This window comes from Sorex araneus, chromosome 3 (genome assembly GCF_027595985.1).
Source record: "Sorex araneus isolate mSorAra2 chromosome 3, mSorAra2.pri, whole genome shotgun sequence".
NCBI classification, from domain to species: domain Eukaryota; kingdom Metazoa; phylum Chordata; class Mammalia; order Eulipotyphla; family Soricidae; genus Sorex; species Sorex araneus.
Genome location: NC_073304.1, coordinates 161288758 through 161307987, shown reverse-complemented (window position 1 = coordinate 161307987; position 19230 = coordinate 161288758). Strand labels below are relative to the sequence as shown.

The following is a 19230-nucleotide window of genomic DNA, read 5'->3' as shown; positions in this document are numbered from 1 at the left end:
GGTCCTGTTTGGAGCTCTGGCATCAAGGCTGGGACATTTTAGTTATTAGGATCAACCGTGTTCAACCGTGTGCACATTACTTAACCCTGATATGTACCTTAAAAGTTTCTTCATTTGCATACAGGCCACTCTTCTACCCAAAATTAGAGCATTCCTAGGGGCCGGAGATGTTATTATTCAATGCCTTGCACATGCTATGCACATGTGAGGCCTTGAGTTTAATCCTTGGCACTGTAAGCATAAGTAGGTATGGCTCTGCTTGTCCCCACACTATCAACTCAAGTACTGTGTGAGTTTGAGCACCACAGATGTCTCCAACATTAATAAAAAATATTTTTAATAGAGCATTCCTAATTGATATTAATTGGAAGGTTTAGTTTTGGGGTCTGGGAACACTCAAAAATGGTTCCAGGGCTTGAGAGATAGTTCAGGGGTACAGGTCCTTGCATGCACTCAACATCAATTCAATCTGATAACAATTATGGTCCCCCTAGCACCTCCAATAGACTCTTGAGCACAAAGTCAGAAATAATCCCTGAGTACTGTCAGATGTGACCCAAAAGCAAAACAAAGCAATTCCATATAAATTAATGATAACAGTATTTCCAGATCCAAAAACCAAATCATACCAAATAGGAACACTATGCTTTGGGTTGAAAGGAGAAACCTACAATGAGAACAACCTCACTAAGTCTATTGCTAGAAAACAGCTAGTCAGCTTGTGAAAAAGCTTGATGAGTTGGTAATTATTACTATGAAAACAAGAGTTCAATCAAGTAGAATAAAGTCATCCAGGCAAGGTCTTATGCACGGATCAATCACCTAACACAAAGGTTCCAAACTTATTTGGCCTAGAGTTCCCTTTTCAGGGGAAAAAAAAATCACTTAGCAACCCGCCCCCCCCCCATATTAGCCTTAAGTCAACAAACAGAAAGTACCCCCAATTGCACCTAAGGTTACTTTCATTTCCCTCCACTCCCTATATCCTTCCAGCACCCTTAGTTTAGGGAGGGGTAGAGGGTGAGAACTGCCAACTTTGGGAACACTGAGCACCTACTCCTGGGGAGAACTGTGCAGCCAGGCAGGTGAATCAATGGTCTCTGACCCCCGGAGGCGCATAGCCAATAGTTAAAGGAAATTAGAGCCGTTACCACAGCCTCCAAATAACACCGCAACTAAAGAGAACAACACAAAATGCTACGGCTGCCCAACAGCCCTCCTCAACTCAGGGGGTGAGAAGAGAAGTTTGAGGTAAAACTTGACAAATCAGAGGACATCCTTAGAGTGGGGATGCTCACTATAAACAGTGAAAACATCAAGTACCAGGCAGTGAGCATCAAAGATCAAGCCCACTTCCCCAAGTGTCAAGGTGTTGTACTAATGTATGCGGATACATTTCCCCATGGGCTGGAGGGATAGCACAGCGGTTGCGCTTTTGCCTTTCATGTGGCCAACCCGGGTTCGATTCCTCCGCCCCTTTCAGAGAGCCTGGGAAGCTACCGAGAGTATCGCGCCAACACAGCAGAGCCTGGCAAGCTACCCATGGTGTACTGGATATGCCAAAAACAGTAACAATAAGTCTCACAATGAGACGTTACTGGTGCCCGCTTGAGCAAATCAATGAGCAATGGGATGACAGTGACATTTCCCCATTAGTCACTCCCTGAAATCAATCATCTCTGCTGAATGAAGAAAAAGAAAGACAGACCAGGAAGTAAAGGAAACAAGCTGGCTGATATTAAAACTCAGCGAGTGTTAAAACCAGGTCTGTCTGATCACAAAAAAAGAGGGGGGGGGCTGGGGGATTCCTTTCACTGGCCTACAAACACACTAATACATTTTAGTATCTGAACATTTTCCTGAAAATAACTGTGAGCTAAGGAAGGGCTTAAAACTGAAAAAAAAATGATTGGGTTTTCATCTTGACTTTTTTAACAGAAGTGCTGCATGAGTACAGTGGTTCAGTGTGTGAGTACTACAAGATGTGAGAATCCGAGCAAGTACCACAAACCCATGATCCCATGGGCCATGCAACAAGAAGAACAAAGAGAAGGGGAAAGTGACTTTGCAACTGTGATTGAAGATCTTAAGACCAGAGGTATATTAATCTGGATAATCTGGGTCCCAAACGCAATCAAAATTGTCTTCATTTAAAGTGTGTGTGTATGTGTGTGTGTGTGTGTGTGTGTGTGTGTGTGTGTGTGTGTATATGTGTGTGTGTGTGGAAAGATAGAAAGAGACAGAGAGGGTGAGAGGTTACTTGACCCAAGTCAGAAGGCACCCTGTGTCCATGCAGAGACTGCAGTGATGCAGCCACAAGCCAAGGAAAACAAACATGCACTAGAAGCTGCAAGAGAAAACAAAGGGTTCCCCCCAGAGTCTCTGGAGACTGAGGTCCTGCTAGCACCCTGATTTTAATTCATGAAACTGACTCCAGATTCTGGAACTGTGAAAAAAATGTGTTTCTGACATTGTAAATCACTGAGTTTGTGTTAATTTGTCACCAGCGCAATAGAGAACTAATACACCAGACTGTGAATTTAGAAAGGGTTGCTGAGATACATGGGAAAAGATGAGCTTACTTTTGGATCTGAGCCTTCAAGTTGTCTGCTGATACAACTAGAGACACCCAGCAGTGTGAGGAGGAAGAGTATGAAGTCAGAAAAGCTAAAGCTAAAATAAAATAAGGAAGCACCAGTCCATAGGAATAAGCCTTGAGAAGGGAGTGATAAAAAGATGGCCGAGGCTACTGGGTCCTAAGCAATACTTAGGGGGATGCAGAGATGTCAGCTGCAGAGTCCAAAGGCAATCTAACTATAATTTACTAGACACTGCGCTCTGGAGGTGCTGTGTATATAGTAGCAGTAATATTCTAAGAAGTAATGTGGAATGCATATTGTCAGTCATTGTGCAAACTGCCTTGCACTGGAGTATTGCTAACTCCCCACAATTTATCATGTAGATATTATTCTTTGATTACTGAGGGACAGGGGTAGGGGGTTACCTCCCAAGCAGTGCTGGGGTCCCAGGGGCCACACCCAGGGACACTTGGTCAACCAGACCTGGGAGTTCAATGCCAGGATTCTAGAATGTGGACCTGCTCAGGCCGGAGGTACCAGGGCCACCACCCCAGTGAGGAGGCCACCATCCCAAAACTACACCCAGTGGTGCTCTGGGATCTAACAAAATGCCAGGGTTCAAATCTGAGGTAGGCCCGTGCAAAGCACGCGTGGCTGATCGCCAAGCTACCTCCCCGGCTCCTAAATGCTATTATGTCTTTCAAAGATAAGAGAAGGACACAGTTTCTTCTCTTCTGAGGAACTTACCCAGAATCATTCCATAGGCGATCTAGAGCACAAACTGGAGCTCTAAATTACCCTCCTCAAAGGACCACGTCCAAGTTACATTCCGTTCCAGAACAGACCCACGGGGGAAACGCCTGACTGCGCTGCACCGAAAGGGGGCAACCCCCACGCCGCTGAGAGGGTGGGTGGCTGGTCGCCAAGAGACACGGGATGGGGGGGAAGCGGTGGATGGACCGAGATGGACCGAGACCTCCAGGATACTCGGCCACTGAAGGGGTGGGGGAGGGAACCCAGCGCCCAGAAACTGACCAAGGGTGCCCCCTTTTCTAGGCAGATTCCTGGACGTGGTGGGGCGTGAAGCAGGCAGAGAAAGCGACAGCGGGAAGACAAAGAAGCCGCAGCACGCATGTAAGTCCGCAAAAGGGTTCAACCACAGAGGCCCGGGTTCAAACCCGGGAACCCCCATAGGATCCTCCGGAGCACAGCCGTCTGTGGCCAAAGCACATTAATAAAAAAGCGGAGACTCAAAGCAAAAGCTGTGGATCGAAAGTACACAAGGTCGAGTTCCAGTTGTCACATCCACCAAGGGTGCGAGGCCCTCTCACCAGGGCCTCAGCCTTCTCCCCTGTTAAATAGGCTGATGGCCAGGATCAAGCCCAGGATTCGCGGAACGTGCCGGGGTGAAGGAAAGGGTGAGCCTTAAAAAGGCCACTCTGGGGGCGGGGGTTGGGGGACGGGAGTTAGGGGGCGGGGGTCCCACGGATCGGGGTTGTACCAGGCCCGCCCTCGGAATCCTCATCGCTAATGACCCGGAGAACGCGTCAGCTCTTCTCTCCCTCAGCCTCAGGTGGCACGTCAGCGAGCACCGCGGGTGAGCAGAGGAGCGGCCCGGGCGGCCCGGCCCACCTGTGGGGCCCCAGCGCGCGCCTCACCTTCTCGTAGTTCTGTACGAGGCGGCTGATCCCCTCGCGCTCCACCTGCCACTCGGGCTTCTTGAGCTGCTTCCTCAGCTGTTTCTTCTGGCTCTGCTTATGGCTGTGCTTCTTCTTCCAGCGATTGAAACTCCGCACCGGGTCGGAACCGCCGCCCCGAGAGTCGGTCGGTTTGCCCATCGCGGCGGCAAAAGCCCACGTCGGCCGCAGACACGCGACACGAGACGCTGACGGCCAGGCGGAGGGACTTCACTCAGAGGACGCGGAACCAGCGTGGGGAAAGCGAGCCAGGGCGCGTGCGCGAACCCAGGAGCCCGCCCCCGGGCTTTTAAAACCGGGGCGCGCGCCAATGACGGCAAGGGGATGGCAAGCAGTGATTGGCGGCTTGAGTTCCGCAGGGCGGAGCAAAGTACAGCCAGGAACCGGAGGCGGAGCGATCCGAGAACGCACGCTGGCTCTTTAAATAGGCGCGTGCGCGCTGGGTGCCGTTACTATGGTACCGGCTTGCTACTTTACTAGCCAAGCTCTTACTTCTTTGCCCGGGCTTCACCTTGGCAAAGTGGGCGTGAACGTGAGCGTGCGCCTTCGCGTACGCGCACACAATCTCTGCGTTCCTGTCCCTTTTTCATGTATTTCAGCTCCGGAAAGCAAAATATTTGCCCAGACTAAAAAATACTAGTTAATGACTTCCGGTTCCTATTCACAGTTTTGGAATAAAAATGAATAAATATTCTGTACTTTTCTGTATTCCGCTATGTTCCTTTTTTCTGACCCTCTGACCTAGCTACAGTATGAAGGAACTGGATCATGGTCAAATTTAATTTGCTTTAAAATGGTATTAAAAACAAAGTGAGTGGAGCTGGAGTGATAGCACAGGGGGTAGGAAGTTTGCCGTGTACGCTGTCGACCCGGGTTCGATTCCCAGCATCCCATATAGTCCCCGGAGCACCGCCAGCGGTGATTCCTGAGTGCAAAGTCAGTTATGGCTGAGAATCGCAGGGTGTGATCCAAGAAAACAAAACAACAAAAAAAAAAAGGTGATAACTAAAATTAAAGTCATGTACAAGGTTACCTTTTAAATGAATTGACTTTTTTTTTTTTTTTTTGGACTAGTAGCACTTGCCTTACAGTACTAGGGTCATCTGGGTGATGCCGGAGGTCAGCAGGGACACCCAATGGTGTTCCGTGTAGGAGTGTGGCATTTGGTGCCTGGAATTGAATTCAACCTCCCACATGCTAGACATGTCCTCTGCCAAATGGGCTACTTTCTCCACCCTGTATGAACTTAATTTGTGGTGGTGAGAGGCTCCCAAGTATTGCTTGGGAGTACAAAATCAGTCAAGTTGCCCTGCAGCTCTGCCTCTCAACACCCACTCCCAGCAACACCACTGTGTGTGGCTTCTATAAAAATAATAATTTTATTTATGTATGTATGTAATTATTTAGGGGCGGAGCGATAGCACAGCGGGTAGGGCGTTTGCCTTCCACGCCATGACCCGGGTTGGATTATTCCTCCATCCCTCTCAGAGAGCCCAGCAAGCTACGGCAAGCTATCCCGCCACATGGCAGGACTTATTTATTTATTTATTTCGAGGGTGTGATGGGTTACACTCAGCAGTGCTCTGAACTCTGTGCTCAGGAGTCATTCCTAGAGGCACTTCTGGGGAAAGATGTACAGTGCCAGGGATTGAACCAGGGTCAGCCACATGCAAGACAAGTATCTTATCCCTGCACTAGCTCTCCGACCACACTCCTAATTAACAGTTTTTATTAAATGCACAATTAACTAAGGGCTCGGGCATTGCTCAGTGATAGAATTAATGTCTCAAAATTTATGGGACCCTGGGTTTGCTACTGAACACCCAATAAATTACTGAAAATAAATGTATGGACATCAAGGCCCTCAGTTCTAATTTTGTCTGGTCTAAAACTGAAGCTGCCAGGCACCAAGTAAACTCCAGACAAAAAAACAAAAAGATTCATGAGTAGGACAACAGACCAGAAAAAAAGAAAGAACTGATAGGATGACATTTAGGCAGCTGGCAAAGAAATGCTCACTAATCTCCCCCTGTCTCTTCTGTAACCCCACCAGCTAATCTCCTCTCACATAATTGCTTCCAATTAACTTTACTCAAATCTGATAAAATGACCAAAGACCACTATACATTTGTAGAAGTCCTCAAGCATTGAAACCTAAAAACAAGTAACCAACATAAAGCAAAACCAACCTTCAAAAAATGATTACTAAAATAGTTCATAATATTAATACCTCAATAGGCCCATAAATATCAAGGAAATCGAAACTGTAATCAAAAGTCTCCCCAAAAACAAAAGCCCAGGTCCAGACGGATTCACTGGCGAATTCTTCCAAACATTTAAAGAAGACTTGTTGCCAGTTCTCCACAAGCTTTTCCAGGAAATTGAAAAGACAGGAACCCTTCCGAACAGTTTCTACGAGGCACATATCTCCCTAATACCAAAAGCAAACAAAGACACCACTAACAAAGAAAACTATAGACCAATATCCTTGATGAACACCGATGCAAAGATCCTCAACAAAATACTAGCAAATAGAATCCAACAACTCATCAAAAAGATCATACACCATGACCAAGTGGGATTCATCCCGGGGATGCAAGGATGGTTTAACATTCGGAAATCAATCAACATAATCCATCACATCAACAAAAGTAAAGATAAAAACCATATGATCATATCAATAGATGCAGAGAAAGCATTTGACAAGATCCAGCACCCATTCATGATAAAAACTCTCACCAAAATGGGTTTTGGAGGAACTTTTCTCAAGATAGTCAAAGCCATCTACCACGAACCTAGGGCAAGCATTATCATCAATGGAGAAAAACTAAGGGCTTTTCCTCTAAGATCGGGGACAAGACAAGGATGCCCATTCTCACCACTTCTCTTTAATATAGTATTGGAAGTATTAGCAATAGCCATCAGGCAAGAAAAAGATATTAAGGGGATTCAGATCGGAAAGGAAGAAATCAAGCTCTCACTATTCGCAGACGATATGATGCTATACCTAGAGAAACCTAAAAGCTCTAGTAAGAAACTCTTAGAAACAATTGACCTATACAGTAAAGTCGCAGGCTATAAAATCAATACCCAAAAGTCCATGGCCTTCCTATATGCAAACAATGAGACAGAGGAAAGGGACATGAAAAAAGCAATCCCATTCAAAATTGTGCCCCAGAAAATCAAATATCTTGGAATCAGCTTAACTAAAGAAGTAAAGGACCTCTACAAAGAAAACTATATAACTCTACTCCATGAAATAAAAGAGGACATGAGGAAATGGAAACATATCCCCTGCTCATGGATAGGGAGAATAAACATTGTCAAAATGGCAATACTCCCAAAAGCATTATACAGATTTAACGCGATCCCTATAGGGATACCCATGGCATTCTTCAAAGAAGCGGAGCAAGCAATCCTGAAATTTATATGGAACAATAAACGCCCACGGATAGCTAAAACAATTCTTGGGAAAAAGATGATGGGAGGCATCACCCTCCCCAACCTTAAACTCTACTACAAAGCGGTAACAATTAAAACAGCATGGTACTGGAACAAAGGCAGAGCTGCAGACCAATGGAACAGGGTGGAATATCCCCACACACAACCTCAAATGTATGATCATCTAATCTTTGATAAAGGAGCAAGAGATGTGAAGTGGAGAAAGGAAAGTCTCTTTAACAAATGGTGCTGGCACAACTGGACAATCACATGCAAAAAAATGGGCTTAGAACTCGACCTGACACCATGCACAAAAGTCAGATCAAAATGGATTAAAGACCTCAACATCAGACCACAAACCATAAGGTACATTGAAGACAAGGTCGGCAAAACCCTCCAGGATATTGAAGATAAAGGTATCTTCAAAGATGACACGGAACTAAGCAATCTAGTAAAAACAGAGATCAACAAATGGGACTACATTAAACTAAAAAGCTTCTGCACCGCAAGAGATACAGTGACCAGAATACAAAGACTATCTACAGAATGGGAAAGGATATTTACACAATACCCATCAGATAAGGGGTTGATATCAAGGGTATATAAAGCACTGGTTGAACTCTACAAGAAGAAAACATCCAACCCCATCAAAAAATGGGGCGAAGAAATGAACAGAAACTTTACCAAGGAAGAGATACGAATGGCCAAAAGGCACATGAAAAAGTGCTCTACATCACTAGTCGTCAGAGAGATGCAGATCAAAACAACCATGAGATACCACCTCACACCACAGAGACTAGCACACATCCAAAAGAACAAAAGCAACCGCTGTTGGAGAGGATGTGGGGAGAAAGGGACCCTTCTACACTGCTGGTGGGAATGCCGGCTAGTTCAGCCCTTTTGGAAAACAGTATGGATGATTCTCAAAAAAATAGAGGTTGAGCTCCCATTTGACCCAGCAATACCACTGCTGGGAATATATCCCAGAAAAGCCAAAAAGTATAGTCGAAGTGACATATGCACTTATATGTTCACCGCAGCACTGTTTACAATAGCCAGAATCTGGAAAAAACCCGAGTACCCTAGAACAGATGACTGGTTGAAGAAACTCTGGTACATCTATACAATGGAATACTATGCAGCTGTTAGAAAAAATGAGGTCATGACGTTTGCATATAAGTGGATCAACATGGAAAGTATCATGCTAAGTGAAATGAGTCAGAAAGAGAGAGACAGACATAGAAAGATTGCACTCATCTGTGGAATATAGAATAATAGACTATAAGACTAATGCCCAAGAATAGTAGAAATAAGTACCAGGAGAATATTTCCATGGCTTGGAGGCTGGTCTCTCATTCTGGGTAACTCAGGGAAGGGACCACCAAGTAAAATGTGGTTGGAGGACATGTGAGGGAAGGGTGAGGCGGGTGGAATACAGACTAGAGACTGAACACAATGGCCACTCAACACCTCTATTGCAAACCACAACACCTAATCAGAGAGAGAGAACAAAAGGGAATTCCCTGCCACAGTGGCAGGGTGGGGTGGGGGGAGACGGGTCTGGGGAGGGGGGGAGGGATGTTGGGTTTACGGGTGGTGGAGAATGGGCACTGGTGAAGGGATGGGTTATTGAACTTTGTATGGGGGAAGCATGAGCACAAAGATGTATGGATCTGTAACTGTACCCTCACGATGACTCTCTAATTAAAAATAAACTAATAAAAAAAATAAAAAAATAAAAAACACTCTTGGATCAAAAAAATAAATAAATAAAATAAAATAAAATAGTTCATAATATTTATCAATTAAAATATTTAATAATATTTTCTTATAGATATTAAATATTTAAAATACAGCCTTTTATTCATTACTAAGGACAGAGACTCTTCAGAGAATGAAAAAGAGCTTTCTTCTTTGATGATACTGCCTGAAATCAAACCCAGAATATCACACAAGCAAGGCCCATGCACTCCAACTGAGCCTCATTAACAGCTCTGAGATAGAGCTTTTAATTGAGGCCATTTGTTTACACATAAATTGAAATTTTAATATAAAATAACAAAATTCACATTTTTATCAGACAATAAAAATATCCAATATTGCATTCCAAAGTCACTAGGATTTCATAATTAGCAATAAAGATAGTCTGTGTTATGATTGCATAAAATGACAACTTTGTAAGGGCTCAAAAACTGATTTGCTCCTATGCTTCTTTATGTTGCGATTGCCTCCTAAACTGGCTGTAACATTGAGAACATTAAATCATTTTAACACATTTTCATTTTGAGACTGTGGTGTCAGCTAATATTCAGCTAATATTCACAAAGCAGCTCATAAAAGACTGAAAAAAATTGGAAACATGCCTATAACTATTATGGCATTTACAGGCAAAAACTTCCCTGGGAGAAGGAGCAACACTAAAATTTAGGGGGAAACATTAAATCCTGAAATACTGACTATCTTTTTAATCATCGGGCAGTTTCCAGTATAAACTTTTACAGAGTCGTGGTTACTCAGCACCATCACTCTTCACATTAAACATTTCTAAATCTGCAAGACCACGGTGTCCCTCAGCCTGTTCAGACTTTCCTGAGATCCTCTTGAGAAGGCATAGAAACCCAGTAGAGATGAGTGCATCTATCACCCAGATCTCCTCCATGAGTAAACTTCCTTCTTTTTTTTTTCTTTTTGGGTCACACCCGGCAATGCTCAGGGGTTACTCCTGGCTCTGCATCTCAGGAATTACTCCTGGCAGTGCTCAGGGGACCATATGGGATGCTGGGAATCGAACCCAGGTCCGCCACGTGCAAGGCAAACACTCTACCCACTGTGCTATTGCTCTAGCCCAAAGCTCACTGGAAAAATAACTAGTTTCAGGGTTGAAGGCATGAGACTGCCATGCCTTGAGTGACAGAAAATAGGAGATCAAAGATGAATGGGAATGGAGGGCACAGCTGTAATTTCTTCTTTCCCCCCTCTCCCTCTCCCTCTCCCTCTCCCTCTCTCTTCCTCCCTCCCCCCCCCCCTCTCTCTCTCTCTCAAGAGAAATGCAGTCTAACATTTAAGAAGCCTTAAGTTGGTTGGGCTACCAGAACACAGGGCCCTCCCATTCCCTTATCTCATCTGCTCTCCTGCAGGGGAATTTGGCTGTCACCATGACCGGTTGTTTCAGGAGCTTTGCCTTTTCACAACATCAATGAGAGGACCCGCTCCAGTCTTGTATTTGGCAGCACTAATCACTGACCAACATTCAGTGTTTGTCTAGATTGACACTTGGGCAGAAGCTTTGGTTTCTCTTTAAGTGATAATGCCACATCCACACATCCCCAAAGTAATCTGAGTGATATTTGACAAAGTGGATTCTGTGCTGATGAATATGCCAGCAACATCACCCCAACCTCCTGGGTACTTCCGGTGCTTGGTGATGCAGCCATGCCCACGGCTCATGTGGCCTCTAAGTTTTCGGGTTTTCCTCAGTCAGCATGGCATGTTGGCTGGCAGGAAGAAAAATCTGCTTTTTTGTTGTTGTTTGTTTTGTTTTTGCCTAGGTGATAATTCACACATCAGATGTTTGTCTTTTACTTTATTAGGCTCCAGGCTCACTTTTTTCAGTACTTTTCTATGACGCTATGTTCTTTTTAAATTTCTCTGTTTATTGTTTGCTTTTTGGGTCACACCCAGCAATGCTCAGGACTGAACGGCAAGCACCCTACCTACTCTACTATCATTCTTGCTTATGGTTTTTAGACATAAACAAATGCTTCAAAATGTAATAAAATAAGCAGAACTAGAAATATTTTACTAAAAAGTTTGTGTCAAAAAAAAAAGTTTAACAAGGAACTTGGGATGAGATTCAGTGGTAGAGTATATGTTTTGGATGTATAAAATCTGAATTAAATTCCTGGAACTATCACTGTCATCCCATTGTTCGTCAATTTACTCGAGAAGGCACCAGTAACGTCTCAATTACACTCCGTCCTGAGATTTTTTTTTATTTTTAAATTTTTATTAGTGAATCACTGTGAGGTACAGTTACAAATTTATGAACTTTCATGTTTGCATTTTGTTTAAATCCCTCCACCAGTGCCCAGTCTCCTCCACCAATGTTTCCAGTATCCCTCCCACCACCCCCACCCTAACCCCCACCACTCCACCCTGCCTCTGTGGCAGGGCATTCCCTTTTGTTCTCTCTCCTGTTGGATGTTGTAGTTTGCAATAGAGGTATTGAGTGTCCATAATGTTCGGTCTATAGTCTACTTTCGTAGACTATAGGTCCTTCCAACATTCTCTACTAGGTGTTCCTTTCTCTATCTCAGTCAGCCCTGAAATTTTAGCAGCCTCTCTTTACTCATCTTTCCCAACAATTGGTGGCTCTTTCAGGATCAGGGGAATGAGACCTATCGTTACTGTTTTTTGGCATATTGAATACGCCACGGGTAGCTTGCCAGGCTCTGCTGTGTGGGCGGGATACTCTTGGTAGTTTGCTGGGCTCTCCGAGAAGTATGTATATATCTGTTACTATGTTTGGGATATGAATATGCCACAGGGAGCTTGCCAGGCTCTCCCATTCAAGTAATAGACTCTCGGTAGCTTGTCAGGTTCTCCAAGAGGGAGAACTAGGCTATTAGATGTCTTCAGGGGAGCTTGGTTTTATAGTCTCTGGATGTTGGCCATTGATGGGATTACAAGGCATCAGGGGCAGTTTCTGGGTATGATTTCCTAGCTACTGGAAAATGGGGGCTCTGGGTGGAAGAGGCCCAGTCCTGATCTGAGCAGCCTCAGAGATCTCAGCCCCGGGTCAGCACACCTGGATTCCTCTGCCAGTTCCTTCAGGTGTGTGGCTTGTCCGAACATGTGGAGAGTGGCCTTGAGCATGGCTGTGACTGGGTTCTGGAGGTCTTCAACTGTCGAGACTCTGCTTGAGGGGGGGGGGCTGGGGTGGAGGGAAATGCAACCCGTCCCCTCTGAGGGGCTCCGGTGAAGACAGCCAGGAACGGGGTCAAAAGACTGTGTCACTCTCTTCCGGAAACTATACATTAAAAATATTTACAATAACTTCCACATGCTTTCAGGTTTTTCTTTGACTGTGGGATGAAGAGAAGGTGATCGATTTAGATATCTTGTTTGCAGTAGAAAAATTCCACAAGTTTAATATTCAAGTTACATGAACATAAATTCAAAGAAAATGAATATAATTAAACTTATTAGGGGCCAGAGTGATAGCACAGCGGGCAAGGTGCTTGTCTCGCATTCAATTAACCCAAGTTTCCCCCAGCAACCCACATAGTGCTCCAAGCCTGCCAGGATCTGAATTCAGATCCAGGAGTAACGCTGGAGGTGCCTCTTCCCATAAAAAAACGCAAGTATTATAAGAAGAAATTCATTTCTTCTTATAAATTTTACTTAACTTCATCTTTTATGATTAATATAAAAATAAGTAAATTCACATCTTTCCTCAGTACCAAATTCCAGTGAAATTACTTTCTTTTACCTGATATTTCCTATATTCAATGAACCACAGTTAAGTGCCTAAAATCACGAAGAGCTTTTTTATTTTTCAAACAGTAATAACCAAAAGTTTCATCAACTATTACTACAAAGAATTTCAGCAAGAGGCAAAGAGAGCCTTTAGTGACCTTTAGTAAACATTTTAGCATAACAGTCTTTGCGACGAAATATTCTTTTTTTAAAAAAAATAAAGCTTATAAACACTGTTACTCTGTATTCAGCTGGTGTACACTAAAAAATAGAATGGAAATACATGTTCTTATAGCATTTCCGCAGGAAATGTTCATATTTCTCATGACACTCTAAATCATTTAGTTACATATGCTACATTTAACTAAAACACAGGTATTCTTTTTGCACATTTCAGAATTGTAAGGAGGCTATAGCTTACAAGATAATTTTTTTTGAGAGGAGAAATTGTATTTTTGAATTGTTTGGCTCAAAAATGCACTCTTCCAGAGCAGCTTATTCTGAAAAACCTTTTAAATCATCCTGCAAATTTGTTGGGGGAGCCTGGGGGTTGGGGCCCTACCAGGCAGGCTCGGGGGAATCATATAGTTGGCTGCTTTTTGGGTCACACCTGGCGATGCACAGGGGTTACTCCTGGCTCTTTACTCAGGAATTACCCCTGGCGGTGCTCAGGGGACCATATGGGATGCTGGGATTCGAACCCGGGTCGGCAGCATGCAAGGCAAACGCCCTACCCACTGTGCTATCGCTCCAGCCCAGTTGGCTGCTTTTAAGGCAAATGCCCTAGCTGCTGTAGCTAACAAAGAGCTTTTTTTCCCTTTTTTTTCTTTTTGGGTCACACCCAGTGATGCTCAGGGGTTACTCCTGGGCTCTGCACTCAGGAATTGTTCCTGGCAGTGCTTGGGGGATCATTTAAGATGCCAGGGAACAAACTTGGCTAGGCTTCATGCAAGGTAAATGCCCTCCCCGCTGTACTATTGCTTCGGGCCACAGAGAGGTGTGTTGTTGTTGTTGTTGTTGTTGTTTTTTAAATAATACTTCCTAAGAAAATGATGGTTGGAGGAATCAGTCAGGACGGGAGATGTGCACTGAAAGTAGATAAGGGACAAAACATGATAACCTCTCAGTATCTTTATTACAAACCATAATGCCCAGAAGTAGAAAGAGAGTATGGGGAATATTGTCTGCCATGGAGGCAGTGGGAAGGCGGGAAAGGGGAGGGATATACTGGGGATATTGGTGGTGGGGAATGTGCGCTGGTGGAGGGATGGGTGTTTGATCATTCTGTGACTGTAACTCAAACATGAAAGCTTGTAACTATATCTCATGGTGATTCAATAAAAATTTTAAAAATAATAATACTTCCTTAGTTTTATTCCCAAATAGTCTGATTTTGCAACCGAGAAATAGAGACAAAGTAATTCTGATACAATCAGCCAGATCAACTAATATCATAATTACAGATTGCCTTTTGGAATCCTCTGACCTCAGAGATATTATAATTTAAATAATTAAAACAGATATAATTATATAATTCCAATCCATTCCTATTAAATTCCACTAAAATCATGCCATAACAAAACTATAAAAATTAACATATGAAAGTAAAACAGTAATGGATAAAAGTCTCCCATGTACCCTTGATTAATATAGGTATGACTTATATGGCTGCAAAACCATCTTTACACTGCACCATCATCCATCAAAACTGCTGTGAAAGGACCACAGAGATAGTACGGGGAGAGGGGCTTGTGTCTCATGTGACCAACCTGGTGAGGTTCCAGGCACTTCATAGTGCCCCAAGCCAGGAATTTCCCCTAAACCCCACCAGGTGTGGCTCCAACATGTTCCCTCAAATAAATAAAATAAAATAAAAATTTGAGGGGTCAGTGATATAATTTAGATGGCTAGTTGCATGTGGGAGATAAAGTTTGATCCCCTGCACAGGGTGGTCTCCTGAGCACAACTGGCAGTAGTCTCTGAGACCCCAAGCCAAAAAATAAATTGTATATCATGCAGAATTCAGAGAGAGAAGGCTGCTATTAAATATACTTAATAACTCTAGCCCTTCTGGGCTGGCGCAGCGGGTAGGGCCTCTGCCATTTGGTCGCTTAGTGTATCCCCAGCCCTCCACAGGGCTCCTGAGTACCACCAGGGGTGATCCCCAAGTGCAGAGCGAGGAGTAAGCGCTGAGCACCAGAGCAGGCACAATACCCAAAACAGCCGCGAAGAAGTCAGTCAAGTAATTTTAAGGATGCTATTGTAATGTTTCAGGAATCTTTTAAAAATTACTCTTAAATTATAAGTTTATAATCCTTAAAAATTAATAATAATAAAAATAAATAACTCTTGCCCTAGCTGTTGTTTTAAGTTTCTACTATTTAAGGAATTCAAGTATCAAGAGAATGTTTGGTTCATTGTTGGCCAGCAGGTGGCAGTCAAGGATCAAGTACTAGCTTTCCCTTGGGGTGGTGGGGATCAATTTCTTTTTAGGTAGTGGCGTTTCTGATCAACCTATTTCACAACGTTGAGCTTTTAAGACATTATTTAAAATTAATATTCCTCAAGTTCTCCAGAACACTTTTGAGTTCTTTCTTCCATTACATAATTTCAAAGGAAAGTAAGTAATGGCCAACCTTTACTTGACATGTAGTAAATACTCAGCATTCTTAGGAACATTATATGTTATTTCTAAAACTCACATAGCCCAGATGAGAAAACCAGAGAGAAGAAAGATTAAATTTCTGTTTGTTCCACTGAAAAAAAAGTGGCCCAATCACAGCAAGTTTTCAAGGGGATCATCTGAAATGGATGCCCTCGCCATTGTGATATATTCCTAAAGACTGCACCAACCTGAAGTTTTCTTTCCCAGGAACATGACTCCTGTCTTCCTAACATGAGGGAGAGGTGATGTGAGCAGAAATACCTGTGAAGGTCCCAGGCTAGAGATAAGGGCACAATGAAGGACTGAGATTGGGGGTGGGGGAAGTAGCTCAGGAGCTCTGGGTTTAATCCCCAGCACCACTTTTTCCCTATTCATACCCCCCAGTGTCCACCAGTATGACCCCTACAACTTCCTGAATGGCTGAGATTGAGCTGAATGGTCACCTCTTCTCCCCAACACTTGCCACCACTAGGAAGACCCTTTACAATAGTAGTGAATTATGGCTGAAAAAAAAATGCAAGATCCAGGCTAGAAGGAAAAAAATTAAGGAAGGTCAAATGTAAAATGGAATACATTTTAAATTGAAATGTGCTAGCTTTTATCCAGACTCACGACTGTTATGATTGACTGGGAAGTTTGACTCTGTTAGTTGGAAGACTCATAAAAATAGAGGAGGCTTTCCTCAAGATGATGGGGCATCAATTAGGCCACCATAAATGTTCCCTGAGTCTAATGTAAGAGTGCAGAACTTGCATGTGCTGTAGCTAATCTAGTTTCTTTCATTCATAACGTCTATCTTGTTCATTTATACCATCTTTTGAAGAAACCACCGTTTTTTGTCACTTTAGCTTCAGAGTTTATTAATGTGGACATTTTCTGGTAGTTTAAAGCAAAAGCTATTATGTAAAATATCAGCAATGCACATTAATTTAATGCAAAGAAAAGCTGCCAACTTGTTCAAGTTCATCCCTGGCTAGCTAATGTAGGAAATGAGTGCAGCCAAGCCATGTAGCCGTGTCTGCATCTGTTCCTGGAGCATGAACAGTACTGTTTGTTTACAGTAATGGTCAAGACTGTTAACTAAATTGTGGCATGCCCTTTACAAGCAGCGTAGACCCTGGAAGGGAAATAGTCTGTCAGTAATGAGAACCTCCAGGGCCTTTGTGATTCTCACCTTCAGCTCTGTTCTCTGCTGGATTGATAGGAGACTGGAGGAGGAAGGAAATCAGCTAATATATCGAGGTAAATTGATTTAGTCAAGTACCCTACACATATGCACAAGTCAGTGATACTTTGAGCAACAAAATCAGTGGGATGTGCTTGAGAATTGCAAGATGATTTTTTTTCCTGAGAGGTATCCAGGAGACACCACTGACTTTTTTTCCCCCAAGAAGTTATCAGTGAATCTTTAAAAGCTGCTTGCCAGCATTCCATTCACACGCCTTCTCCTGTCTGAAACTGTAGATACAGAAATAGAATTGATGATCATTTCAGTCTTGTGTGGGGAGGAAAGTCATGCAGGGATATTGCTTAGAAAGTCATGTGCTATATCTTAACAACGGAGGTAGTTCAGTGGACATAAACCAGATTCCCAAGGACATCTGCGTGGTATGAAGATTAGATGGTGTAGAGGTGTAATGGTTTGATGTTTATTATTTTATCTAGGCACAATTTCAGTTTTGGATTTGGATCATCTACACTTAATTTTGATCACAGTAGAAACTTTATTGTGGGTAATGTCCAGGGAAAGGGAAGCTTACTAAAGTGTCTACTAGTGTACTTGTAACAGATTTCTTGGACCAGAAAAAAATGGAATCTAAAGACTCTATCCAGAAAGAGTACAAAAAGTAAGGTGCTTGCCTTGCATGCAATCAACCCCGGTTCAAATCCCCAGTACCATATAAATTTCCCCAAGTACCACTGGGAGTGATTCCTGAGCACAAAGCCAGGAGAAAGTCCTGAGCACTGCTGATAGGTGTGACTCAGCCCTGACCCAAAAGAAGTAAGTCTAAATAGGTGAAAGGAAAGAGAAACAGGAAAAACAAGAGAAAGGAGAATAGTTAAAGTAAAGAACAGATCAACCCACTTACATGATATAAAATTCGTAAGATATTTTCTTCACTTTGCTTGGGATGTGGGTGAAATTGGAAGGAAAGGGGATGTATTATGAAGTAGAGGAGGTTGTAGAATCAATAATCAATATTAAATTAAAAATTGTGAATTTAAGCCAAGAATCCTAATATAAGGAGTCATCAAAGGGCATTCCACAATCTCCAGGAAATTCTTTTGTGTATTTTCTGGGTGGTTTTGTCTTGTTTTGGTTTGGTATTTACCTAGTGGTACTTGGGCGGCTACTCCTTATGGTACTTCGAGACCCATATGTGATGCCAAGAATGAAACTCAGGCCTTCTAGAAGATATACAACTCAGCCTGATGAGTTAACTTTCTGGTTCTGTGTATCTTTATTTTTGGTGTGGGAGAGAAGGAACAGGGGAGAAGGGGGTGAGAGACACACCTTGGTGATGCTCAGGGCTTCCTCCTGGCTCTGCACTCCGGAATTGCTCCTGGAAGCACCCGAGGGAACATATGGAATTCCAGGGGTTAAACCCCAGTCTGCTTCTTGCAAGGAAAATGCCATACCCAATGTACAAGTCTTGTACAATGTACAAAGTACATTGTACATTGGTTAAACCCCAGTCTGCTTCTTGTAAGGTAAATTCCATACTCAATGTACTAGTCTTGTACAATGTACAAAGTACCTGATGTTCAAATCTCCACCCTATTTATCTTTAATGAAGGTTGAAACATGTTGGCAGAAACCATATTAAGAAAATGATGGTAAAAAGATTAGATGACATTAGAACAAGGACAACAGCTGGTTCCAGGTGGTTTCTTGTCTGAAAGAATTAACCCTGAATGGGTCATATTTTGTTACACTTTCCAGTGGAAAGTGCTATATCCTCCTCTCGCCATGAATCAGCCCCTTTATCAGGCATACCAGTTGGTTCTCGACCTAGGTACACATAACCGCTACATTCGGAGATGTTTGTTCCATTGAGAACAAATGAAACATCAGGGACTAGTCCATTTCTCCTGAACATTGTCATTGTGAGATTCAGCTGCAGACCAACCTTCCCACACTCATGGTCGAAGTCAGCCAGCATTCGTGCCGCTTGGAAGATGTTTGGTGTTATTAGAACAATGTCATCAGCGAAGCAGACGTGTTGTAGTTGCCGACCGTCTATCTTCACTTCCATTTTTCCCATTCTAGTCGTCGCATGACATTCTCGAGGGTGGCAGAGTTTTGGTGAAATGGTATTGCCCTGTCGAACCCCTCTCTTTACGTCAATGATCACTTCTTTGCAGAATG

The 19230-nt window shown here is 43.3% G+C and overlaps 1 protein-coding gene and 1 pseudogene across 1 annotated transcript in view; both read right to left on the bottom strand.

The window, feature by feature from the left end:
• The window catches only part of DDX10 (DEAD-box helicase 10), a 251787-nt gene extending 247283 nt beyond the window's left edge, over positions 1-4504 (bottom strand). The window contains exon 1 of the mRNA XM_004614141.2: positions 4238-4504. Within this exon, the coding sequence (XP_004614198.2) occupies positions 4238-4417 (180 nt within the window). The 5' untranslated portion in view covers positions 4418-4504. The remainder of the gene's footprint in view (positions 1-4237) is intronic.
• Positions 4505-10788: 6284 nt separating this feature from the next.
• Positions 10789-11206, bottom strand: LOC101549834 (60S ribosomal protein L27a-like; annotated as a pseudogene).
• Positions 11207-19230: the final 8024 nt, after the last annotated feature.